Here is a 27572-nt window from a genome sequence, read left to right on the forward strand (position 1 = left end):
CTTTTACTTTTTGTATTGTTAATTGTCGATGTATTTACCTCCTCCATGCCACATACCTTTATATTTGATTGTACGTCGCCCCGAGTCCCTTCGCGGAGAGGGCGCGACTGATAAATTGAATCAAATAAATAAAATAAATAAATCAGAAAGACACATAGACACACACCTAAACCTTTTTCTCTGTGTCTTTCACTTGACCTTCCTATCGCTTTCTCTCCGGGGCTTTCACACATCCTTCACTCGTTCTCACTCATTTTTTTCGTTCTTACTCTCTCTCATTTGCTGTCCGTCTCAAAGCAGCAGCGCCCCACTTCTCTTAAGCCCCCCCCCCAGCCCCAGCCCCAGCCCTGGCCCTGAAGCCTCTCCTTTCTATCGCGCCTGTTTCCACAACAGCAATCAGAAGCTGCAGCACGGGTCATTTTGCACGGGGAGAAACACGGGGGAATTCTCGTTCCTGCGGTGGCCTATAAATAGCACACTTTTGATTTCTGTTAACATAACATATAATAATAATAACATATTATTCTGTTTCACTGTTCTGTTAGTCTGCTATTCATACACCTAGAATCCTGCATCCAGTTTTGGTCACCCAAACTATAAAAAAGATGTTGAGACTGTAGAAAGAGGGCAGAGAAGAGCAACCAGGATGATGAGGGGACTGGAGGCTCAAACATACGATGGACGGTTGCAGTAACTGGGCCTGGCTAGTCTAGTGAAGAGAAGGATCAGGGGAGGTATGATAGCAGTCTTCCAATATTTGAGGGGCTGCCACAGAGAGGAGGGGGTCAAGCTATTTTCCAAAGCACCCGAAGGAATAATGGATGGAAACTGAACAAGGAGAGATTCAACCTGGAAATAAGGAGGAATTTTCTGACAATGGGAAAAATTAACCCATGGAACAGAAGTTTCCTTCAGAAGTTGTGGAAGCTTCATCACTGGAGGCTTTCAAGAAGAGACTGGACTGCCCTTTGTCAGAAGTGATGTAGTGTCTCCTGCTTGTTCGTTGGGTTGGACTAGATGACCTACAAGGTCCCTTCCAACTCTGTTAATGTGTAATCTGTACACACCAGAAAAAACAGTGCTATGCTCTGAACCTCGCCACCTCTCTACAAGCCTCTCTCTCTTTCCCACCAATGGCTACCTTCTTCAATGTAAAAACGTTTCGGAACAGGAAAGCCCAGTGTTAACACAACACACTGCACGTACACATTTAATATGTTAGCTGCGGGGAAGGGCTCTTATTGAATGAGTCCCGGATTTTGCAAGCCTTCATGGAGTATGTCCGGCACTCCCTCCTGTCTAACGAGACCTGGGATTTGAGCATAAATGTGGCTATTCAGAACCCTGGAAATGCTCAGTGGGGTTTGTGCACAAACCTGGCTATGCTCAGGTCCACATCTTCATTAGCAGACAATCCCAGGTTTTTCAGAAGTTGGTTCAGTTTTAGGCCATCTTAAGTTCAATGAAAAGAAGGACCAGGGGAGACACGTTAGCAGCCTTCGAGTAATTGAAGGGCTGCCCCAAAGAAGAAGCAGTCAACTTATTTTCCAAAGCACCCGAGGGCAGGACAAGAAACAATAGATGGAAACTAATCCAAGAAGGGAAGCAACCTAGACATGAGGAGAAATTTCCGAAGGGTGAGGACAATCAACCAGCGGAAGGGGCTTGCCTTCAGAAATTGTGGGTGCTCCATCACTGGAGATTTTAAGAAGACATTGGACAGCCATTTATTTGATGGCGAACCTATGGCATGGGTGCCAGAGGTGGCACTCTGAGCCCTCTCTGGGGTATGCATGCCATCGCCAGATGCTCTCCTGGTTTCCGGCACGTACATGCGCACCAGCCAGCTGGTCTTCGCAGGCGCTGGAGCACCGGAAAACAGCCTGAAAATGGCTTGAATATGACCTGAAAAGTGGCCTGAAAACAGCCCCCCAAATGCCCCCAAAATAGGCATGTGTGTGCCGGCCATCTGGTCTTCGGGATTCTGGCACTCCGGCAAGTGCATGCACATTCCGATTTGGGCACTTGGTGCCAAAAAGGTTCACCATCCCTGGTATAGGTTCTTCTGCTTGAGCAGGGGGCTGGACTCCAACAGAGGTCTTCAACCCCGAAGCCACAAACTGGTACTGGTCCATGGCCTGCTAGGAACCAGACCACGCAAGCTGTGGGCGAACTAGCAAAGTTTCATCTGCACACAGGAGGGATCTAGGTTGCATGGGAAACCATCCCCCTCCCCTCATCCATGGAAAAATTGGGTTCCACGAAACCGATTCCTGGTTCCAGAAAGGTTGGGGACCGCTGGATTAGAAGACTTCCAAGGTCCCTTCCAACTCCGTTGCTGTGTTAAGCTAGAGTCTGAGGTGAGGGTCAAGGCAGAGGGATGAGAACAGGGAAGACTGAACTCATCCTGCATTAGCCACAAGGCCAGTCACTCACCCCTCAGCCCATAGTTCAAGGCAATGGCAAACCACTCCTGAAAGATGCTGCCAAGGAACTGTAGGAAGTTAGTGCCCACCCCTCTCCTAGGAAAATGAAATATTTTAAGAAATATTAAAAGGGCAAAATATTTCCCCTAAAAGGGAGGCAGAAACTCCTTCCTCCCCCTCCCTTTGTCAATGGGCCATTAAGGCCTAGGCCAGTCTATTCTACATAACAAAGATCTACCTCCTTCAGGCAGAGCCATAATAGGAATCCCAAAGCCCTTTTGTTACATCATCACCCAGCAAGGCTCAACCAAGCCTGGGACTCAAAAACACAACCTACAAAGATACCCCTGCATGGCCCCATGGGAGTCTGACAACCAATCAGAATACAAAGCTCAACTTCAAAGCCCAACAGAGGGTATAAATCTCTCTCTCACACCTATGTGCTTTTTTGCCCAGAACCTCAAACCACGTGGTCCTGCCCACCATTAAACCATCTTTCCAAACACCCACCATTGTTTTCAGTCTCTTTCTCCCCTCTTGGAACTGAACCCAGACGGACATTTCTTCCAACAGAACTTTTCCGTGTAGTTGCCAAGAATCAAGGCTGGCTTAAAGGAAGACAGACCAAGTCTGGCGATGGTCTTTTCCATCCAAAAATAGCTAACTAAATCACCTTTTCCCCTTAAGGCTGTTTCTGCCAGCCAGGACTTTTCCTTGACTTCCCTGCCCTGCTAGATACACCCTCCCTCCCCCACCAAAAAAACCCCAGGCTATTCTACATGACAAAGGTAAGATTAGCCATCTACAGAAACTCACCACAAAGCATCTGGGAATTCAACCAAACTTGGGACTCAAAAGACACACAACCTACATAGTTAGCCATGACACACACACCCTGCCCCTGGGGGTCTGATGACCAATCAGAATACATTTATTACACAGGAACCGGAAATAGAGAGGTGGGGCCGAACAGAGAGTATAAAGCCAGGAACTCTCAGCAAGCCCTTTTCTCTTCTTCACCCAACATCTGGAAGCATGTGGTCGCTTTTCCCCCCAGCAACTCAAGCCACGTGGTCCTATCCACCATTGAACCATCTTTCCAAGCAGCCTCCATGTTTTCATTGTCTTTTCCCCCACTTGGAGCTGAACCCAGAAGGACATTTTTCTTCCAACATCTCAAAAGGAAATGCTTCCAATGACCCAAGGATCCCTTTGTTTATTTACTTGGTTGGGCTCATGCATCACTCTGAGCAAAAAACACTCCAGACCAGACTGCATTCCTCAGTCAGATCATAAAGATAAAATACACTTTAATTAATAATCCCCAACCACACAGTAATTAGTCACCCTCCTTGCGGGGTACCGCTTCGGCCCAAATTGCTCCACGTTCACCGTCCCTCTGAACCAATCTCTGGAAAAGCAACCAGCACAGGGCTGAGCTCCCCTCCAAAGCCAGAAAGAGGATGGAGGGGGCTTGGGGCGGGGCTCCAGCCCCCAGGGGGTCTTGGGCACGCAGAAAGGGATGGGGGGGATTAGGTGCTAAATTCTTGCCTGATCCTGATTTAAAAGCAGTTCATCAACTCCCACACAGATGGATGGAGACTTTGATTACTGGCAGAGTCACAGTAAGGATTTCTGTTGACATCAAGCATCCGAGCTCAATTAGAGATGGGAGAGCAGAGAGAGAAAGGAGGCTGCTTGCATTTCTCACAAGGTAAAAATAAATACCAGGCTGTTTCTAGGGCAGGGAGCTCCCCCCCCCCCAAAAAAAAAGCAATTCCCTATTTCAGACCAGCTGAACTGCAATCTAGTTGAAAGATTATGCCACCCCTTGCCTCCTCTCTGAAAACGAGAAGGCTGGGCTGGCATCAGGAAAGGGGTCTAACCAACCAGCCCTTACCAACACGGCGGAGAAAATGTTGGCAGACCAATGGAAAGAAAGTCAGCACCGAGAGGAAAATATCAAGGAGAGAAGCAACTTAGAACTAAGGAGGAATTTCCTTTACAATTAATCTGCGGAACGACTTGCCTCCAGAAGTTGTGAATGCTCCAACACTGGAAGTTTTGAAGAAGATGTTGGCTAACCGTTTGTCTGATGTGGTATAGGGTTTCCTGCCTAAGGAGGGGGTTGGACTAGAAGACCTCTAAGATCCGTTCCAGCTCTGTTATTCTATTTGATCACTCCAGGAAAAGTTTCCAAATATAACCCACTAGGAAAGAACGTTTAAAAAAAGGTGAATTGTGACTTGATTTTAAAAAACAGAAAGGATGCAGGAAGGATGATATAGAAAGGATGATGCCAAGCGTCTCCTGAGCCAGATTTAAAAGCAGGTTGATCAACTCCACCAGCGCTTTCTTGCCAGATGCTGTGAAGGATGACCGTATGAGTGCCAGATCAAGGGAACGGAGGCTGTCACGAACCAAATGACACTGAGAAAATGTTTTAAAGGGCTACAATCACCATCCCAATCTTACTGGCTGTGGAGGAGGGAGGCTGCAGTCCAATGTATCTGGAAGGCTTCTACCTGACATCACCTGGAGCAATTAGGTGTTTCTAAGGGCCAGAGAAATGGACATTGGAGGACCTTCTACTCCAAGGGCAAAAATAGGCAAGGAAATATTCCCCGCCTGCCAAATTCATGTTAATAGTGAGTGAAACAGAGTTTAAGGCCTGATCTGGTTGGCCTGCTCTTCACAGGGCATGAGCGTTTTCTCCTTGAAAGACTAGAAACCCATAAGCTGTTCTGACCGAGGCTTCCCGAGAGCATAAAGCAAACTCCTTCTCTCAACAAAAAACCCTTTTATTAATTGACTGTGAATTCTGCTCATTCACATCCAGCAAAGTCTTTCGAGGGAGGATTTACAGTCACAGACCTTCTCTGGCTTGGAGGGCTGCCAGGCCGATATCTGCAAAACTTGGCAAGGAGTCTCAGAGAGTCACGAACCAATTAAGCGAACTAATTGTCTCCTGCAAACTCCCCTCCCCTTCCGCTCCTCTTTTATTTCCTCTGGGAGGGGCCATTCATCGTCCACCTGTGGCCTTCCTTAGTCCCAAGTCGACCCCTGTTCTTTAGCCGTTCTCTTCATCTGCCAACTCTGCGCATGCGCACACTGGGAACAGGCTCCAACTGTTCTTCTGCCTCACTGATGTCTGACTCCGAAGGCAACCGATAGCTGGCATAAGGCTCTGCCCCCCTCTCTGCCTCTGACACAGAGCCTTCCCTAGATTCCAGGACTGGCCCATGTTCCTCCCCAACCCTCTTGCTGGCTGCTGGTGGGCCACAACATAAGGATGGGACACATCTGCACAACTATTTCTCCCATGTCACTCTACACTTGTGCACGATCATTTTATCCAGGGACATGTCTTCAACAATATCCTGGAATCTCAGGCTGCCCTTCCCCAGACCGATGATGCAGATCCCCTCCTAAACTGGAGATGCAACGACTGAAGGTACATTTCTTCTGAGCACAGAAGAAGGCAACGGCTCCCCTCTGTGAAATTTCCTGCCCCCCCCCTTTCCTGGACCATGCAGGACTTTCAAAGAACTCTAAAGTCACAGCTGGTCAAAAAAGCATTTGAGGATAAGGGAGGATATTTGAGGCTCTTTCAGCTTGGTTGTTTTCTTGCAGATGTTTCACTACCCAAAGTAGATAACATCTGCACTGCTGCCATTACCTAGTTTGGCTAACGAAAGGTCTGTAAAAAAAAACAGACAAACTCAGAGAGCAGCAAGGACCCCTCATTTCAACCCCGATCTGCAAATATTCTCCTTACAGTCTGGTATTAAATTGTTAGGATTTTGGTTTTAATGTGGTTGCTTGAGGTAAAACCCTTTGAGAACTGAGTGTTGTTGAAAATTTCGCTGCTTTACATGCCATAACAAACCAATTAATCAAATAAACAAATAACTGCTTCCCCAAAACCATAATTCATAAATCATACAATGCAACCGTCAAATGTAAGCACTGGAAGGGATTACAGAGACTATCACGAAAAGTTCTCTGTAATACGTACGGAATACAATTTGGCTTTAAAACACCGTAAAGCTGTCAGTGAGTTCAGGGAGAAGAGAGAAGCTAATAAAATATTACCATTATGGTTTTCCTCACAGTCAGCCCGGGGTTTAGACTGGATATGGCATTTTTATCCACCTATTGAGTCCTTTAAAACTTGCATGCTGCCTGACTCTCAATGATTCTGGGTGGCTAATGTAAATAAAAACCTAGTAAGATTAATATTTTTATATCGGACTAGTTAAATCGCTGGATGATTAGGCAGGGTTTTGCACTTCGCAGAAACCTACCATGAAATGAAACGTGGCTTATTTCAAGGACATGGACAAGACATTGTTACAAAAGACTGGGCAAGATTTGCATTGTTGACATACACAACCACAGAGTGGGGCCCTGTCATTTAAGACACCCTCTTTGCAAAGGGCAGCCCCAAAAGAGTAAAAGTTTTCCAGACGTTTGTATGCAGCAAAGTGTGTGCAGCAAGCTCTTTTTCGTTCCATAAGCAGAGGAAAAGTTAAAAACCTACATATTCAATGCATTTGAGTTCAACTTGTTTCTTTTTTCCACACTTTCGTAAAGAAAGAAAAAGTTTGGGGTGTGTGTGTGTGAAGGGAACGGAGTGTAAAGCGCCAATACATTTTGAAAATTCCAAATCAGTGCAACAGTCTTTTTCCAAACTGCAGGAAAAACCAAGGTAGAGAAAGAAAGGGGAGCTTTCTTTCCTTTCGATTTCCCTTCCCGAAACCCCAAATTCCAAAAGGTCGACTCTTCAGGCATCTCTAGCACCCCAGCACTTGATGGTCCAAGCTGACCCAGCACCTTCTGCCATCTTGACCTGGGCGAGTGTGGCAGGAACCCCTGGGAGGCATTGAGCCCACTCCCAGGGTGGCAGGTTTCTGAGCAAAGGACTCTCCCCTCCTAGATCAAACTCCAGCAGAAATAAAAGTCTAAACCCCACATTTCTTGCCACTGTTCAACCTCCTCGCTCACCAGCACCGTGTTCCGGGCCACAAAAGCTATTTGGGGCTCCAGAAGATGCCCAGAAGCAGCGAAATTCAATTGCCTGGGCAGGAACCCAAAGCCCATTTCCCAGAGACCTTTCACTCCAGAAAGAACGGCTTTATCACTTACCCAAGGCAGCTCATTTTTCTCTCTCGTTGCACATCCTTGAAGGGAAGAGTCAAACTGGGCACTTTCCCAAGGTCTGCAAAGCGTATGGCACAGATTGGGGAGGGGTCTGGGGAGAGAGATGGAAGCGGCCAGCCAAAGGGCCGAAGGCACGTGCTCACTCCCCACCGCCGAAGGGACCGAGAAAAAGTCCGCAAATTAAAAACCAGACATTCTTAATTCTGGCTAAGTGGGTCGCTCCCCAAAAGGAGGGGAGGAACGGGAAACGAGAAAACGAGGATAACGATTAGAAAGTCAACCAATTCAGCCCTGGGAACGGAGGGGGGGAAGAGGATGCGTTTATCCAGCAAGGGGGAATTTCATAAGTGCCACATCGAGGGTGGTCCCAAGCGCGGCAGCCAAGGAAAGAAAAATTCTCCTCTTCTCGTGCCGAGGAGAAGGGGACTCGGAGGCCACCTCTGTGCAACAGCCTGAAGGACAGCAGAAGGGTCCTCCTACCCCCACCCCACCCCCCAAAAAGCAGCAAGGAGTAACCATCCAGTCAGGCATCTGCAAAAGCCCCTCGGCTTTCCGATGCATTTTTGTGCTGCATTGCTGGGTACCGAAAATGCACCAGCCGCCAAGGCTGTGCGCTGAGGGAGGCAGCCGAACCTGATTCACGCTCAGCCTCCGATGCATGTACACTCGGAGACTGATACAGACACCCCCTCCCCTCCCCTCCCTCCCACCACAGAAACAGCAGGGAAGTGTCCCAGTTCTTCGGCACAGAAAGCGGGCATGACAGCAAGGTTTGCAAAGCAGCCTTAGAGTGGATCAAAGGGGAAGACAGATGCGAATATTCAGGTAGACAGCCTGGCAGGCAGACAGATCATGCAACACGCTCAGCTCCAAAGGCGCAAAGCTACATTTTTCTACTAACTATACCCCCATTTCACGGAAGGAAGGAAAGACATGATCTGATGATGCCAAGGTTGGTTAAAAGCTTGAAACTGAGAAAATGTTGCCTGTTTTTTAAAAAAAAAAAACTTGCGAGGATGTTTCACTTCCTGGCACAGGTGGAAAGGAGGAAGTTAAAGTCAATCAAAATAGAACTTGAAGGGACCTTGGAGGTCTTGTAGTCCAGCCCCCTGATCAAGCAGGAGAACCCACACCATCTCAGACAAGCGACTGTCCAGTCTCTTCTTAAAAACCTCCAGTGATGAAGCATCTACAACTTCTGGTGGCAAGCTGTTCCACTGGTTAATTGTCCTCACTGTTAGGAAGTTTCTCCTTAATCTCAGGTTGCTTCTCTCCTTGATTAGTTTCCATCTGTTGTTCCTTGTCTTCTGGTGCTTTGGAGAATAATTTGACCCCCTCTTCTTCGTGGCAGCCATTCAAATATTGTAACGCTGCTGTCGTGTCACCCCTGTTAGATCTGGGCAACGAGAGACAGACTGCGGACACGACGTGACTTAACAGCTCTTTATTAGTAATAGTAGTGATCCAGCTTAACCTGTGGTCGGAGGGTTCCCCTTTTATAGGGATGAGGCACGCCCATTGACCAATCAGATGAATACCTGTTTCCCGCTGTAGGAGCGGACCTGAGGGAAGACTTATCACGATATATGCTAATATCTAACACCCCTCCCCTCCTAGATGGGACGTTGCGGTAGGTGACATAGTCCTTTAGGTAGGTGGGTGTTTGTCTTGCTCGGGAGGAACGTCGGAGTTCAGGTTGCGTTGAAGTACTTGCAGGATTGGTTTCCTGTTGGTTTGAAGTGGTTGCAGGATCGGGTGCTTTTTCTGTTTCGGGAGGTCTTGCGTTTTCGATGCTCTTTTCCCTGGTATCTTGTTCGGCTGCGATGATGGGGGTTTGTTCCGCGGCTGTGATGACGGGGGGTTGCTCAGCTGCGTGCGTGATGTCCTGTCCCCCGCTTAGCTCGCCGGTGTCGTCGTTTCCTGGGATGAAATTTCCCTGCGGTTGTTTTTCTGTGGACAGGAAACTTTCGCCCTCATCCCTTAAGTTGGAGTGTGCTAGGCGACCTCGAAGCTGATCGATGTGCCTTCTCCAATTCCGCCCATCTTCAAGCTCTAACAAATACGATCGAGGGCCCATGATGCCAATGACCCTCGCCGGTATCCACAATGTCCCCCCTGTGTAATTTTGAGCATAAACAGTGTCTCCTTCTCTAAAAGATCTGACCTTACTTGTAGAGTCTGGGGGAGCCGAGGTAGAATAATTCGGGTGGAGCCTGTCCAGGTGAGACCGTAGGCGGCGACCCATTAGTAGTTCAGCGGGGCTTCTACCCGTCGTTGCGCTCGGGGTAATGTGTTGAATGAGGAGGTAATGGTCAATTCGTGTTTGCCAATCCCCCGGGCCCATCCTGGCGAGGGCCTCTTTTGCGAACCGCACCATTCTTTCTGCCTGACCATTGGACGCTGGATGGAATGGCGCGATGAGGGCGTGTCTGATTCCCAACCCTGCTAGAAATGTCTCGAACTGCATGGCCGTGAATTGGGGCCCGTTGTCCGATACTAATAGATCTGGTAGACCATGGGTGGCGAAAAGCCGCCTAAGAACCTTTATAACTGCCTCTGCCGTGGTTGATGTCATTAAGGTTACATCCAACCATTTAGAATAAGCATCTACAACTATGAGGAAGGTTTGACCCTGGAATGGCCCTGCGAAATCAATATGAATGCGTGACCAGGGTGCCTTGGGTTTCTCCCATTCTGTGGCGGGCGCTTCCGGGGGTGCTGGTCTCGACTCCTGGCATGGATCGCAAGTGGCCACCCATTCCTCTATTTCTTTGTCCATATTGGGCCACCACACATAACTTCTCGCTAACGCTTTCATTCTTACGATCCCCGGATGACCCATATGTAAAGCATTCAATACCTTTTTTCGTAGAGCAAAAGGAATAACAACTCGATCCCCCCACAACAAACATCCCTGTAACACGGAGAGTTCGTCCCGTTTAGACCAAAACATTTTGAATTCCGGGCCCACATTTCCCTTTGGCCACCCCCTCCATACCCAAGTTTGCACTTGTTTTATTAAATTGTCCTTCGAGGAGAACCTTGCAACATCGCAAGAAGAAACCGGTCCCGAATCCAAACAGTCAATGAGCAATACCGGTACTTCTGGAGTGGGGTCTGGCAAGATGTTTGGTAATGGGCAACGGCTGAGCGCATCTGCGTGCCCTAGAGTGGAGCCCGGTCGATGAATTAACTTGTAAGAGTACGCAGCCAGGAAAACAGTCCACCTGGTCATACGTGGAGAAAGGGAGACCGGAGTGGGGCGATTTCCCGCCAAAAGTCCTAACAGCGGTTTGTGATCAGTAATGAGTTCAAAATCGCGGCCGTAGAGGTATTCATGGAAACGTTTCACACCTGCAACGGCAGCCAATGCTTCTCTGTCCATTTGGCTGTAGTTCCTTTCGGCCGATGAAAGAGTTCTGGAGTAGAAAGCAATGGGTGCTTCTTTTCCGTCGGGCATCCTGTGGCTGAGGACTGCTCCAACCCCGAACGGCGATGCGTCGCAGGTCAATACCAGCGGGAGGGTCTGACTGTATTGTACAAGTAGTGAGTCAGTGGTGAGCAGGCGCTTTACCCCGGCGAATGCTGCAGCTTCGGCTCGTCCCCATCTCCATGGTGCGTTCCTCTGGAGTAGACGGTGTAGTGGCTCAGCAACGGTCGCCTTCTGTCTCAGAAAAACGCTGTAGAAATTAAGTAGTCCGAGGAAGGCCTGCAACTCGGTTTGATTTCGTGGTGTGGGGGCGTCCTGGATCGCCTTAATTTTCTTTTCAGTGGGGTGAATTCCCTGACCATCAATTCTATAACCCAGGAATTCTACGCTAGGCACGTTAATTTGGCATTTTTCTTTTTTAAGGCGGAGGCCCTTATCTCTGATTCTGGCCAAAACAGATCTGACTCTTTTGTTTAGTTGCTCCTCGTTTGCAGCGGACACCAAGATATCGTCAAAATATGGGACGACTCCCGGTATCCCTTGCAACAGTCGTTCCATGACGCTCTGGAACAATCCTGGAGCAATACTTACGCCGAATTGTAGCCGGTTGCATTTAAACGCTCCTCTGTGCGTCACTATAGTCTGGGCCTCCGCTGTGGCGCTATCTACTGGCAGTTGCTGGTAAGCTTGTGCCATATCTAACTTAGCAAAAACCTTTCCCGGCCCCAACGAGTGCAATAAGTGCTGTACTACGGGCACAGGATATGCGCTCTGTTGTAGCGCGACATTAATTGTGCATTTATAGTCCGCGCAGATGCGGACTGATCCGTCTGGTTTGACTGGGGTTACGATAGGTGTTTCCCAACGCGCGTGATCTACCGGCTCAAGGATTCCTTGTTCCACTAACTTATCTATCTCCTTATCTATTTTTGGGCGGAGTGCAAAAGGCACTCGTCTCGGTTTAAGTCGGATTGGCGCCACATTGGGGTCTAAATTAAATGATATCGGTTTGCCCACATACTTACCAAGACCGGAGCTGAACACATCCTCGAACTCCTTAAAGATCTTTTCAGCGCTGCTGTTTCTCACGGCGTTGATTCCGGTGACTTCTAATCCCAGGGCTTCAAACCAATCAAGCCCCAGGAGGTTCTGTAATGGCGCGCTGGAGATGGTCACGGGCAGCTGGGCTTCGATGTCCTTAAACTGGATGTGGAATGTGCCTTGGCCCACGATGGGGACTTGGTTCCCCTGGTAGTCTCGTAGCAGGACGTCTGGAGCGCGCAGTTGGCTCTTTCTGAGGCTGGGAATGGCCTGTTTCATGGATGCCCATGAAATGATTGTCAGGGTTGATCCTGTGTCAACTTCCAGCTCGCAGGGTGAGCCCTCCAAGAGGACTGTGACTTTCAGCCTTTTGGGCCGCTTAGGGCGGACCTGATGTATCGTGGTGAGATACGTTCGCAACTCCTCTCTCTGGGTCAACTCTATCTCATCGTCTACATCCTGAGAATACTCTCGTTGAGCGTCTTGGTAGAACGCTCTTTCAGCTCTCTGTGTGAATTCTCTCTGGGGATACGCTCGCTCACTTTCTTGTGAGTAATCTCTCTGGGAATACGCTCGTTCAGCTCTTTGGGAAGTTTCTCTCTGGGTAAACACTTGTGGATTTCTCTCTGGGCGCCCTTTTTGATTCCGCCAAGCCCCTGGGTTGGGCTTCTGTTGGCGGTACATGGGTGGCTGCCGTGAGGCAGGGACTCCGCTCCGGCACACTCGTGCGATGTGCCCAAGTTTGTTGCAGTGCGAACAAACAACGTTCCTGAACCTGCAAGTAGACCTGGGGTGATTCCCTCCGCAGCTTGCGCAGGGCGGCAAACGGGATCCGGGTTTTCCCCCAGGCCTCCAGTGACTGCTCTGCATCAGGTGACTGTCCTCGAACTCGGGATCCACGTAGTCGGGGCTTGCGTCTTCGTAGTGGACTCTGGTTTGTCTCGGCGCTGGCTGGGTTTCGCTGACCCTTCGTTGTATGGTCACTGCTGATTTCTCCGCTGATTCCGACGCTCTTGCTTTGTTCAACGCGGACTGTAGGGTTAGATTCGGGTTGGCTAATAGTTTCTTTTGCAACGAAATGTCTCTTACCCCACAGATGAATTGCTCTAAGATATGCTCTTCCAAATCCCTGTATTCACAGTGGGCTGCTATTCTTCGTAGAGCTGCAACAAATTGGTTAATGGATTCTCCCGCCTTTTGAGTCCTCATGTTGAACTCTTTGCGGCTGACATGGCGGGACGGTTTTGGCGCGTAATGTGTTTCCAAGGCTTGTTTCAGCGTCGCCCATGGTACTGCTTGTATTGGAGTAGGCGCGGTGAGGTCTCTGGCCGTATTGAAGACTTCCTTTCCGCAGTAGCCGAGGAAGATATTTTTCTTTCTTGCATCGGTGATCCCCGTGTACTCATTTGCTTCGAGGAAACACTCGAAGCGAATCATGAAGGCTTCCCATTCGTCGGTTGCTGGGTCGAAAGGAGCGGGGGGAGCATGCATCGCCATCTTCTCAGTTTGAATTTGCCGCGCTGCGGTGATCTGAGATGGCTGCCGGAATTTCTGCCGAATTCCTGGGCTGGATCAAATCCGGAGATTCTTGAAGTAGCGTTCTTCGTCCTATCTGTCTCTCAATCCCACCCTCGTCGCCAATGTTAGATCTGGGCAACGAGAGACAGACTGCGGACACGACGTGACTTAACAGCTCTTTATTAGTAATAGTAGTGATCCAGCTTAACCTGTGGTCGGAGGGTTCCCCTTTTATAGGGATGAGGCACGCCCATTGACCAATCAGATGAATACCTGTTTCCCGCTGTAGGAGCGGACCTGAGGGAAGACTTATCACGATATATGCTAATATCTAACAACCCCTAGTCCTTCTTTTCTCTAGACTAGCCAAACCTAATTCATGCAACCCTTCTTCATATGTTTTAGTCTCCAGGCCTTTGACCATCCTAGTTACTCTTCTCTATACCTTTCCCAAAGTCTAAACATCTTTTTTTGTAATGTGGTGACCAAAACTGTTCTTTCTGGCCACCTGGGTCATGTTGATTTTCCAAAGAAGGTCTTTGCTGAGATATTTTATGGATAGACCTTGAAAATAAGGTCCTTTAACCCAGCGGGCTCCATAATGTCCTGCTAATGGTAGCAGGATCCCAAAACTATTTGCCCTGCCCAAGAACCAAGCAGTATTCCTGGGGTGGGCTTTGGTAAAGATAAAGGTTCCCCTCGTACTTATGTGCTAATCATTCCCCACTCTAGGGGGCAGTGGTACTCATCTCCGTTTCTAAGCCGAAGAGCCAGTGCTGTCCGAAGACACCTCCGTGGTCATGTGGTCGGCATGACTAAACGCCAAAGGCACACAAAACGCTGTTACCTTCCCACCAAAGGTGGTTCCTATTTTTCTACTTGCATTTTTAACGTGCTTTTGAACTGCTAGGTTGGCAGAAGCTGGGACAAGTAACGGGAGCTCACTCGGTTATGCGGCGCTAGGGATTCGAACCGCCGAACTGCCGATCTTTCTGATCAACAAACATGTTGGATCCAGAATATCCTTCTGGAGTCCTTTTGACCCTAGAAACCTAGAAGGGAACTAACGCAAGGTCCTGAACACCTGTGACAATAATAGACCACACCTGGCATCTTCTTCTAGAGTGGGTCCCACTCTTCCACTTGAACAACCATCATTTCTTGCTAGGACTGAGGTTCCTTGTCTTGGAGGGGTTAACAACGTTTATGAGGCTCAGGCTTTTGATGCCACCAGAAGAGTCCACAGACTCATCTCAAATTATCCAGCTCCCATACACAACTCCTAGATGGGCATGCTTTGTTCTTGGGCAGGGCAAATAGTTTTGGGATCCTGCTACCCATTGGCAGAACATTATGGAGCCCGCTAAGTTAAAGGACCTTATTTTCAAGGTCTATCCATAAAATATCTCAGCAAAGACCTCCTTTGGAAAATCAATACAATACAATAGCAGAGTTGGAAGGGACCTTGGAGGTCTTCTAGTCCAACCCCCTGCCTAGGCAGGAAACCCTATACCGTTTCACACAAATGGCTATCCAACATCTTCTTAAAGACTTCCAGTGTCAGGGCATTCACAACCTCTGGAGGCAACTTCTGTTCCACTGATTAATTGTTCTCACTGTCAGGAAGTTTCCCTTTAGTTCTAACTTGCTTCTTTCCTTGATTAGTTTCCACCCATTGCTTCTTGTCCTGCTCTCGGGTCCTTTGGAGAATAGCTTGGCCCCCTCTTCTTTGGGGTAGCCCCTGAGATATTGGAACATTGCTATCATGTCTCCCCTAGTCCTTCTTTCTATTAAACTAGACATACCCAGTTCCTGCAACCGTTCTTCATATGTTCATCCAGTCAATCAACACGACCCAGGTGGCCAGAAAGACCCAACAGAGACTCCACTGAGGGTCTGGTGAAAAAATAAAGTGGAAGAACTGATGACCTCCTTTTACCGGTCCACAATAGAAAGCATCCTCACTCACTGCATTACAGTATGATATGCTGGCTTGACAGCTGCATACTGAAAGGCATTACAAAGCATGGGGAGCACAGCACAAAACAATGTGGGCTGTCCCCTGACACCACTCGATGACACCACTAGGACTCACTGCCTTGGGAGAGTGAGAAAAATCCTCAGGGACGACTCACACCCTGGTCAGCCCTTCTTTATTCTCCTACCATCTGGAAGAAGATCTAGAAGCCTAGGCAGCTGCACAAACAGGCAGAAGGACGGTTTTTATGCGTGGGCTGTCAAGACTCCTGAATGAAAAATAACTCTACAACAACATAGTACGATTGACTTGCGGGCGTGACATGCAACAGGACTGGGTGTTTATTGAGCAGGATTCCCTGGGTTAAAGGGTTTTTTTTGTCTTTCACTGTGAGTTGTGTTGTGTTGGGGGATTTGTGCATGAAGGGAGGCTCAGCCAATCTCACTGAAGACATGTTGTACCCTGACATTAAAGGCTTGAATTGAGGTGCATTGATCCAAAGAGAACTTTGAGACATCTTGCGCAGTGATATCACATATAATAATAATTTTAACCATTCAGCCGTGCCCGATTCATGCTCACTTTTGCTCTCCATGCTACCCTGTCAAGGACAGCTTCTTTCAGTCACCTATCACATCTACCTTGGTAAATTTATAGAAAGCGGATCTGACTCAGGCTACTTAATACCTTCTCCCTTCTCAAAATGAGTATAATTCTCAGGTGCTGGGTATAATTAAAATAGAAGGAAGACAATTGGGATGCATAAAAGAACAATGAATCAGAATGAATCTGACTCATCACAGGCTACCTACTACTCATCTTACAGCCTGCTACTATGATGGTAACAGCAACGTAAGCCAACTTCATGTCTATTCAGCTTGGGCCAGCAAAGGTCTTCAAACAAGTTACTAAAAGCTCTTTTAGTATCTGGTCAACAAACTGAAAGCTTCAGTTTTTAGTATGATCACTTAATGAAGTGTTTGGACCAAATATGGAGGCTGTGTAATTGAGGTTAATGAAACACTGTGTGTTCCCTTGACATACTACTGCCGAATAAATAAACCACAGAGGCTTACGCAACACAGTGAATTGATGGCTGGATTCCCGCAACGTGCTGAATTCGGCTTCGTCAAGCAGGTGTTTTAGCTCTCTGTATCACAGTCAACTACAGGTGGGCCTCTGGGATCAGTGGTGGGATTCAAAAATTTTTACTACCGGTTCTGTGGGTGTGGCTTGGTGGGTGTGATGTGGCGTGGCTTGGTGGGCGTGGCTTGGGCGTAGCAGGGGAAGGATACTGCAAAATCCCCGTTTCCTCCTGATCAGCCGGGACTTGCGAAGCAGAGAATAGATAGGGGCGGGGCCAGCCAGAGGTGGTATTTGCCGGTTCTCCAAACTACTCAAAATTTCCGCTACCGGTTCTCCAGAAATGGTCAAAACCTGCTGAATCCCACCTCTGTCTGGGATGCTTTCTGTGATCTCCTGGTCTTCAAAACAGTCCAGAAACTTCATTTGGGCAAAAGTTGGATTTGAGGTAGGTGTCTGCAGAACTCCAAATTTATGACAAGTGGATTGATTCGGTCTTTGTTGATGGACTGGTTTGTGGTGCTTGTGTTGACCTTCAAAATCCAAGCTGGCTTGTGGGTACCTGCTTGGGGTTTGAAAGTAGCTAGAAATGAAATTCAACATAGATAAAAGTGAGGGTTTATGCTTAGGCAAGGAAGACCAGCAAACTAAGTGAGGCTTAACTCAATTCCAGTAACTGTGAGAGGGATCTTGGAGACCTACTGGATAACTGCTTAAATATGAGCCAATAGTGTGTGGCAGCAGCCAAGAAAGCCAATGCAATCCTAGGCTGCAATAACAGAGTGATAGAATCAAATCATGTCAAGTTCTAGTACTGCTTTACAAAACTTAGTAAGATGACACTTGGAATACTACATCCAGTTCTGGTCACTACAATATAAAAGGGATGCTACGAAAAGAATGCAGAGAAGAGCAACAAGAATGACCAGGGGGCTGGAGGCTAAAACATACAAAGAACAGTTACAGGAACTGGGTATGTCCAGAAAAGAAGGACTGGGGGTAGATGTGATAGCAGTCTTCCAATATTTGAAGGGCTATCATAGAGAAGAGAAGATCAACCTATTTTCCAAAGGACCAGAAGGCCAGACAAGAAACAATGGATGCAAACTAACCAAGGAGAGAAGCAACCTGGAATTAAGGAGAAACTTCCTAACAGTGGGATCCATCAACCCGTGGAACAGAAGTCGCCTTCAGAAATTGTGGTGGCTTCATCACTGGAGGTTTTCAGAAAGAGACTGGACAATCATTTGTCTGAAATGGTGTAGGGCCATGATGGCAAACCTATGGCATGCGTGCCCAAAGTGGCATGTGGAGCCATGTCGCCCATTCCTCTTCTGTGTTTTTGATGCGCGTGTGCGACGATCAGCTGGCATGATTTGTGCTGGAAACTGGAAGAGCTGGTCTTCCATTTTCTGGCGTGAGCATGTGTGTGTCGGCCAGCTGATCGGCGTGCACACATGCAGGCCAGTAATCAGAAGACTAGCTGGCTGGCTTGATATGTGGGTACCGGAAACCGGAAGTTCATTTTCCAGTGCACGCATGCCTCCGTGCAGCTCCTCTTCCAGGTTGTGGCCCAAAGGAGCGCATGCAAATTACAAAGCACGCATGCGCACGCTGCCTTTTCAGCACTCGGTGCCGAAAAGATTCACTGTCGTTGGTATAGGGCAGGGGTGTTCAAACTTGGGAACTTTAAGACTTGTGGACTTCAACTCCCAGAATTCCCCAGCCAGCCAGTGGAATCTCACATAAGAAATCTATGTGTGGAACTTATCTAAAGAACAAGTCATCTTGAGTAAACAAATGAGCCTTCATATAGAGCTGGGGTGTCCAAACTTGGGAACTTTAAGACTTGTGGACTTTAACTCCTAGAATTCCCTAGCCAGCCATGCTGGCTGGGGAATTCTGGGAGTTGAAGTCCACAAGTCTTAAAGTTCCCAAGTTTGGACACCCCTGGTATAGGGTCTCCTGCTCCAGCAGGGGGTTGGACTAGAGGACCTCCAAGGTCCCTTCCAACTTTTATTCTCTTCTGTTCCAGCTTTAGGGAGGTGTTATTCTTCACAGACATTTGGACCACCGAAGCATCCCTTTCCACCAAAGGAACCCCCTCCCCCCACCACCCACCAGGACTCCTCTCAAACCTCCCGAGTCTGAGCATGAGTCGATTTGGCAGGCTTCTAGTTTAAAGCCAGCTTTGCTGCAGCAAGTTTGTTCTGGTTCTTTGCCATTGGCTCTTCCCAGCTGCAGTGCTAACTCCTCTGCCGTAGAGCCGAGGAGAAGGTGGCTGCACATAAAACCTATACCGTAAATCTTTAATGGGGTTTGTCTTTCAAAATTTGAGTTGATGGATGATCTAAGCCACTGTGAATACAGTTCTAAGGGAGCTGGGCTTTCCAGAAGTCTGGCTGAGACCAGGACCCCCTCAGGACAGAGATGTCCACACAAGGGGGTCAAAAAAGTCAAGATGGTGGCCACAGCCACTCGGTCAAAGTCCCGTCTTCCTTTTTTTTTTTTAAGATGATCTGATCACATTTAACTGTATGATTGTGGAGGCCGTCTTCCCTCCACCCTGTCCCCATGCTCCCTGGACACACTCAGAGCAGAAGCTACAGCCTGCTGGAGATCTCACTGACCTGCATCTCTTCCTAGACCGAAGTCTCTTCTTCAACCTTCTGCCTACAAGTGCCGTGTCCGTTTTGGGAAATAAGCCCGTCTCGGTTTCATTCTTCTTGTACCAATCTCCAGGAGCTTTTCCGACTAATAGGAAGGTCCATCATCCACCCCTCGTGATCCTGAAGAGCTACTGGCAAGCTCTGCCCAACTCTCTGGGCAACCGTTGGCAGCAGCCCATCAGCCAGACGTATCCACAGGGTTCAGCCGAAAAGCCAAGATGGTGGCCACGAGAGGGTGGCGCTTCAATTGCTGTGTCATGGCTGCCGTCTTGACCTTTTTGCCTGCCATCCTGCAGACACCCCTAATGTTGGCTGTTTGGATGCCCCACCATGCAGATATGTCCCTCTCTGACAAACACGTGTGGTTTGGGGCAGGGGTGAAATCCAGCAGGTTCTGACAGGTTCTGGACAACTGGTAGTGGAAATTTTGAGTAGTTCGGAGAACCAGCAAATGCCACCTCTGGCTGGCCTCGCCCCCATCTGTTCTCTGCCTCCCGAGTCCCAGCTGATCGGCTGGGTCTTCTTTTGTTGCAAACAGAGAACGGAGGTGGAAAGCAGGTTATTGGGGTGGGGAGGGAATGGGGATTTTGCAGTATCCTTCCCTTGCCACGCCTAACAAGCCACACCATGCCACACCCACAGGACCGGCAGCAAAAAAAATTGAATTTCACCACTGGTTTGGCCTCCCCAGAAATTCACTGTCAAGTGCAGGAAAACATCTCTGCTTCCAAACGGTTGGGGGTCCCCAGCTACGTTCCCTCTAAGGTGCGCGGCTGCGCGCCCGCGCAGGTAGCAAGAAAACACCGTGCAGCAGTTTTCAACTGCCGTGTAGTGATTTCTATTGCTACAGGCTCCGGAAGCTGGGGAGGTCCTTTGCAGGCAGCTAGAACGGGCTGCCCGCAAAGGACTTCCCTGGACTTGCTTTGAGGAGCACGGGGCGACTGAGGCTAGTTGTGAAGCCCCAAAGCCCCCACCGCCACCGGAAGAACTGCTGCCACCTCCTCCTCCTCTAACAGCACTGCCGGATTTGCCGCCCGGCGCTGCGGCTGAGATGAAGCCGCCAAAGCTCCAGCCGGCATCCCCGCGCGTGGCAGCGGCGCCTCCCCTCCGCTCGGAGCACCTGAGCTCAGCGCTGCGTTACCCCTGCCCCCTCCTCCTCCGCCGTGCTTTTGAGGAGCCATGAGGCTGCAGGAGCCAGTAGGAAGGCAGGGGGGGAGCAGGGGGGAAAAAGCCTCATGGCTCCTCAAAAGCACGGAGGAGGAGGAGCGGGCAGAGGTAACCCAGCGCTGAGCTCAGGAGCAAATCTGGTGGTGCTGTTGGAGTAGGAGGAGGAGGTAGCAGCAGTTATTCTGGTGGCAGCTCGTCGACATCTTCAGCAGCAGCCCTGCCCACAATGAAGAAAGTAAAGATGGAGCAGATCCACGCAGATGACGTCGCTGCAACATGACTGGAGGAGGAATTCTGGGAGTTGAAGTCCACAAGTCTTCAAGCTGTCAGGTTTGAAGACCCCTGGGTTTTTTTTCCTAAAGGGTTAGGGGTACAAGGGTCTTGTAACTTGACAGCTTTAAGAGTTGCGTGCTTCAAATGCCAGAGTTTCTGAGCCAACATTTTGGTTGCTAAGCAGGAGCGTTGTTAAGTGATACTGACATTATATAACACTTTGAATTAAGCGGGTACCTTGAAGAAACATAACTTTGAGTTTCAAATCATACTGATTTCGTTGTTGTCTTAGGTGACATCTGTGAAAAAAATTCAGGTGCTCAGGCATGAAAATGTGCCGCTCAAACACTATACTTTTCTGCTCACATCGAAAAAAAATTAGAGGGAACATTGGTCCCCAGTTTCCCCTCTTCTCCAGAGCCGAATAACTGTCCCAAGGAGAAAAGTCCCCTCCTCCCTACAGGAACCCTGAAGAGGGGTGGGGGAGTGACTGATGGGAGGTGGGTTGCTTGTCCTTAAGGAAAGCTCCTCTTGGAACTAGGGGTCTGACCCCCAAGGAAGCCCCAAAGGGTAACTGCCTGCAGGCCAGGCTTCAGCCGGTTGTGACAGGTTCTGGAGAACCGGTAGCGGAAATTTTGAGTAGTTTGGAGAACCAGCAAAGAGTGGCCCCAGAGTGGGAGGGAATTGAGATTTTGCAGTATCCTTCCCCTGCCACGCCCACCAAGTCACGCTCACAGAACTGGCAGTAAAAAAAATTGAATTTCACCACTGGGTCTTTGCTCCACTAGAGACCCTCCCCAGTTTTGGAGCTGCAAGGACGTCTCTTTCCAGCAGTCACATGCTATCTGATCTGGCTGGCTTGAGGGCAGCAGACGCTGTGGTCTGCCATACAAGCCCCCCCGGCACCATTCTCCTCCTCATCCCTGCCGTTACCACAAAGCTATTTTCCACTTATGGGTGGAAAGGAGGCCCGTGGAGCGCATGGTGGCACTTGAGGTTTCAAGAGCTACTTGTGGTCTTTGGTTCTGCGGTTTGCCTGTCATGAAAACGGGGCTGGAAGCGTTCTCTGCACAAGCCCCTGACAGACAGTCTCTGTGGAGACGCTCCCAGCCCCGTTCTTACTCTGGTGAACCGTACACATTTCTCCCTCTCCATCACACCCATCTATCTTTAGAACGAATGGGCGAGACAGTCCATCTTCCCGTCTACGGCTCTCCGACCCGAACATCCAGTCAGCTGCAGGAAAGGGGAGGCGCTGTTATTAAGGGAGACTGCAGTGGCAAGGAGGGTCTGCAGCAGGCCAGCCTGGAGGCTGAGATCGCTGGCTAATCTTTTCTCCCATCCCATCCAGCCTATCTCACCGCTATTGTCTGGATAGGCTCCTTCGCAGTTGTGTTCCGGGTACCCATCAGCTTTCCCCCAGCACACTCAGGGGTGGCCATAGCTGGGGTCAGCTCTGCCCTGCCTTTGCCAGATCCTCATGTTGGGACAGCATGCCAGGCCCATCTTCCTGGCTGTGGGGCAGAGCAACAGTCTGTGGACCGTGGAGGAAATTTTGGTGGTCTGCAGAAAAAAATATTTGCATTTTTTATATTGCACTAAATACTATTTATCTTTTTAAAAAAATCATATTAGTGGTCCACGGGATTTAAAATTATGAATTTCAAAATTCATAAGGTTGACTTTTCAAGGTTCCAAAGGTTGGTGACCCCTGGGGCAGAGAGCCTGCATCCCAGAGTCCATTTCCAGCAATACCAACGTTTCAGCCAAAGCAAACCCGTTCAGCCAGTCACCGCAAACTTCTTTCTCAATATTACAGCTCTCGGGAATGGTTCTCCCTCTACCTCCCTCCCTACCTCTGTCCCTTTGGATACATACTTTATTATGCCAATTGATCAGCGAATTGAAGACTTCATAAAAAGAATAAAATTGCTAAGCAGCGGGGTAAGCCATGCCATAGGAAAGAGCTGCGGTGGCGCAGTGGTTAGAGGGCAGTACTGCAGGCTACTTCTGCTGACTGCCAGCTGCCTGCAGTTTGGCATATCGAATCTCACTAGGCTCAAGGTTGACTCAGCCTTCCCTCCTTCCGAGGTGGGTCAAATGAGGACCCAGGTTGTTGGGGGCAAGAGGCTGACTCTGTAAACTGCTTAGAGAGGGCTGGAAAACCCTGTGAACTGGTATAGAATTCTAAGTGCTATTACCCTTCCTTCCATCCATCCATCATGCACAGTGGTTAGAATGCAGTATTTCAGTCTAACTCTGCTGACTGCTAGCAGTTTGATCCTGACCGGCTCAAAGTGGACTCAGCCTTCCCTCCTTCCGAGGTGGGTCAAATGAGGACCCAGATTGTTGGGGGAAAGAGGCTGATTCTGTAAACTGCTTAGAGAGGGTTGCAAAGCTCTGTGAAGCGGTATATAAGTCTAGGTGTTAAGTGGGGAGGGAGGGAGGGAGGGAGGGAGGAAAGGGCCATGGTGGCACAGTGGTTAGACTGCACTATTGCTGACTCTGCCAACTGCCAGCAGTTCGATTCTAAGCGGCTCAAGGTTGACTCATCCTTCCATCTTTCCAAGGTGGGTAAAATGAGCGAGATTGTTGGAGGCAAGAGGCTGACTGTGCAAACCGCTGAGAGATTTCTGGAAAGCACTATGAAGTGGTATATAAATCTATTGCTAAAAAAAGCAAAGAACCATAAAAATGCCTTTAAGTCTAAGACATGATCTTCAACCATAGGAGTTCCTTGGAAGACCCTGAATCAGCCCCCATCCCACCCACCCCCGTTCAGCCCCAGAAGCATAGGTGTCTAGTGGAGAAGGAGCTGGACTACAAGGTGGAGAGCTTTGATCAACCATCGTGACCATTTTGCCACAGGACTCCCTGGATAAGGAGAGAGCAGAGCCATCACACAACATTTTAATGCTGGAGTCTGCCTGTGAGCTGCTGCACCCAGGATGCCCACGAAAAAGCAGCCATACCTGATATGGTCCAGGAGCAGCCGGTGGGACTCCTCCGTGAGGATGAGGGAGAGGGCATGAGCCAAGTAGTCCACCTTTCGCTCAGCAGCAAACTGCTTGAGAGAGGTGAACATCTTCTCTCTCACTTTGGGCTGGTCACCCAGGATCTCCTGGACCTGCGTAGAAAGCAACGGGTGAGAAACGGTGGCATTCCCAGGCTACCTCGCACCCCTCTGTGCCCGGTCGTTGGCCTTCCAGCTCACTGCAGGGAGTCTTGAACTGGGGTGGGGGGTGGTCTCCAGGGGGACATTCAAGACAACCAGGAACAATGGGTGGGAACAGTTAAAGGAGAGAAGCGACCTGGAATGAAGGAGAAACTTCCTAACAGTGAGTAGAATAATCAACCAGTGGAACAGAAGTTGCCTTCAGAAGCTGTGGGGGCTCCATCACTGGGGGCTTCCAAAAAGAGACTGGAGAGCCATCTGCCTGGAATGGTATAGGGCAGCCATGGCGAACCTTTTTTGGCTCACGTGCCATAAGCGGGGGGAGCGCAGGGGAGTCGTGCACAGGCATGCCACACCCATAAGGCAATGTGTGACCCCCCAAGGGCGCATGCGTGCATGAAAGGCGATCCCCCCATTTTTTGCATGCTTTTTTCACCCTCCCCAGGCTCCAGAGGCTTTAGAGGAGCCTGGGGAGGGCGAAAAAAGCCTCCCCCTCCCCGGAGACCCTCCGGAGCCTTCAGGGACCTTCAGGAGGCTTCCCTGAAAGCTCCGGAGGACTAAAAACGGCCCTACAAGCAAACCGGAAGTCCGTTCCCAAACTTCCGGTTTGCCCATAGGGCAGGTTTTTTGTGCTCCGCAGGCTTCAGCTCCTGAAGCCTCCAGAGGGCCTCGGGGGGGGGGGTTCTTTTTCACCCTCCCCAGGCTCCTATAAAGCCCCTGGAGCCTGGGGAGGGCGAAAAATGGCTTTAAAAAAGGCTGAACTCAGCTTGCCAGGGCACGCATACGCTCTGGCCAGCTGACAGGGCAACGCCTCACATGCCCTGACAAATGGCTCCGTGTGCCACCTGTGGTACGCGTGCCATAGGTTCGCCATCTCGGGTATAGGGTCTCCTACTTGAGTAGGGGGATGGGCTAGAAGACCTCCAAGGTCCCTTCCAGATCTATTCTGATTCATTAAGCTAACTGCAGTCGGCTGTGCTGAAATGCAAGTGCACCAGCAGTGGGTGAGAAGAGAGGGGCAAGGAAAGCCCCCGGCAGGACACTGGATGGCTCCCCCGGAGGAGAAGACTGGGAGGCACCACAGTGTCCTGCAAGGCCCATCTGGAGTTTGTTCTGGCCCAAAACCATTGAGGTTTCCCAACTTTCAACTGGGCTGGAATGCAACCCATCTGGAATGGTTGGGACAAATGTCCGAGGTGTTATGTGGCAAAATATTCCCTGTTTCATGCAGTGCACAATTTAATACACCAGAGAATACTCCAGAAGGACTCGGAGAAGAAATGCTAAATCCTGCCCATCAATAACCAAACAGGTGGCGCATTGTCTCTTTCCAACCATCTTCACAAAGAAGATGGTTGGAAAGTTAAATTCCAACCATAATTTGGGTCAAATTATTCTCCAAAGCACCAGAGGGCGGGACAAGAAACAATGGATGGAAACTAACCAAGGAGAGAAGGAGCCTGGAATTAAGGGGAAACTTCCCAACAGTGAGGATGATTACCCAGTGGAACAGCTTGCCTCCAGAAATTGTGGGGGCTCCATCACTGGAGGCTTTCAAGAAGAGACTGGACAGTCACTTGACCGGAATGGCATAGGATCTCCTGCTTGAGCAGGAGGCTGGACTAGAAGACTTTCAAGGTCCCTTTCAGCTCTGTTCTATTCTATTCTATTCTATTCTATTCTATTCTATTCTATTCTTCATTCCACTATTCTATTCTATTCTATTTTTACTCTATTCTATTCTATTCTATTCTATTCTAATCTAGTCTATTCATTCTTCATTCTATTCTATTCTATTCTATTCTATTCTATTCTTCATTCCACTATTCTATTCTATTCTATTTTTACTCTATTCTATTCTATTCTAATCTATTCTAATCTAGTCTATTCATTCTTCATTCTATTCTATTCTATTCTCTGCAGTGAACTCTGGAACCAAGATTTTGCCGAAAGGAGCAATAAACCATCGTCTTAACTAGGATAATGGTACTGTACTGATCTTATTCAGAATTCCCTTCTTTTTGCTGCCTTCTCCTTTGCTCGGCGTCCTTTTTTTATAACTCGAAAGTTGGCTTCCGTTTTAATAAGGTCAATTCCCCTGTACAGTTTCCCCCATGGAAGCCTGTGCAGCTCCCCAGCCCCTCTGCGTGTTTCAGGATTAGCACAAGATTTTTCCCCTGATTATTTCTGGGTTTTGAGATAGAAAATCCAAAGCAGCTTCCTTCTGATTTCCCTGGAGCGAAGCTGGAGGAGGAAGCCCCGGCAGGCCTCCGGTCGGACTCTGGGGACAGGGGGCAGTCAGGAGGCTCAGCCTGACTGCTGCAGCCTTCTCGCCAATTATGCCCATTTCTGAGTTGCAATACAGGTAGTCCTCAATTTACGATTAATCTAATCTATTAATCACTTAGCAATCATTCAAAGTTATGACTGACTTGAAAAAAAGCAACTTCTAAGAAACTCAGAACTGAGGAGAAATTTCCTGACAGTGAGAACAATTAATCAGTGGAACAGAAGTTGCCTCCAGAAGTTGTGAATGCCCCAACACTGGAAGTCTTTAAGAAGATATTGGATAGCCATTTGTCTGAAACGGTGTAGGGTTTCCTGCCTAGGCAGGGGGTTGGACTAGAAGACCTCCAAGGTCCCTTCCAACTCTGCTATTGTATTGTATTGTATTGTAAAAATGGGACTTAGGATCTGGATCCAAAGCTCCAATGATTGTCCTCTGCCAGTGGTAGGATTCAAAATTTTTACTACCATTCTGTGGGCGTGGCTTGGTGGGCATGGCTTGGTGGGCGTGGCAGGGGAAGGATACTGTAAAATCCCCCTTCTCTCCCGATAAGATGGGACTCGAGAGGCAGAGAATAGATGGGGGCGGGGCCAGTCAGAGGTGGTATTTGCTGGTTCTCCAAACTACTCAAAATTTCCACTACCGGCTCTCCAGAACTACTCAGAACCTGCTGAATCCCACCTCTGTCCTCTGCCACCCCCACCCCAATCTCGTGACTTCGGGCACTCAGCAACACGGCTGCACTGATGGCCGTTTGGGGTGTCCCGCAGTCAGGTGACCACCTTATATGGCGGTTTTGCCAAAAATTGGCAGTTCTTTTTGGTTTCCAGCAAAACTATGTCCACTGGTATAGAGAAGCTTCATGACCACTGCAGAAAACCCATAAAACTGGGTTGATCATACAACATGACCAGTTATGACCAGTTATGACTTAAAACTGTAATGGGCAGCCTCCATGACCGTCGTAACTTGAGGACTACCTGTGTGTTTCCTCTGCTTTGCGGTTTCTCCGAATCAAACGAATTCCCTGTGCTTTGCAAACTGCCCTTCCACTGACACAGATTTGAAATGAGTTTGCCTTTTTAACAGCTATGTCACTCTGATAATTCACACCCAGGCTGTTTTTGTTTGTTTTGAGTTTTATTGTTTTGTTTTCAGCCGCCGTCCCCCCACCCCCCAAACCTCTCGAGATTGCCATGGATTTTGCTTCTGTTACCCATCACCCCCATTTCCGTGTCATCCACTCATTTGACAAGCAAACCCTTGCCTCTGCATTTGAGCCTATGAGGTTAAACGTAGACCATTGATAGAGTTGGAAGGGACCTTGGAGGTCTTCTAGCCCAACCCCCTGCTCAAGCAGGA

At 49.0% G+C, this 27572-nt stretch overlaps 1 protein-coding gene across 1 annotated transcript in view; it reads right to left on the minus strand.

Annotated features, from left to right (window-relative positions):
* Positions 1–27572, minus strand: part of GRID2IP (Grid2 interacting protein) — a gene marked incomplete at its 5' end in the record, with an annotated part of 106945 nt that overhangs the window by 68786 nt on the left and 10587 nt on the right. Inside the window, one exon of the mRNA XM_081966004.1 lies at positions 23721–23875. Coding sequence (XP_081822130.1) covers positions 23721–23875 — 155 coding nt within the window. The remainder of the gene's footprint in view (positions 1–23720; positions 23876–27572) is intronic.

The sequence above is a fragment of the Natrix helvetica genome (genome assembly GCF_964273705.1).
Source record: "Natrix helvetica genome assembly, chromosome: 13".
Lineage (NCBI taxonomy): Eukaryota > Metazoa > Chordata > Lepidosauria > Squamata > Natricidae > Natrix > Natrix helvetica.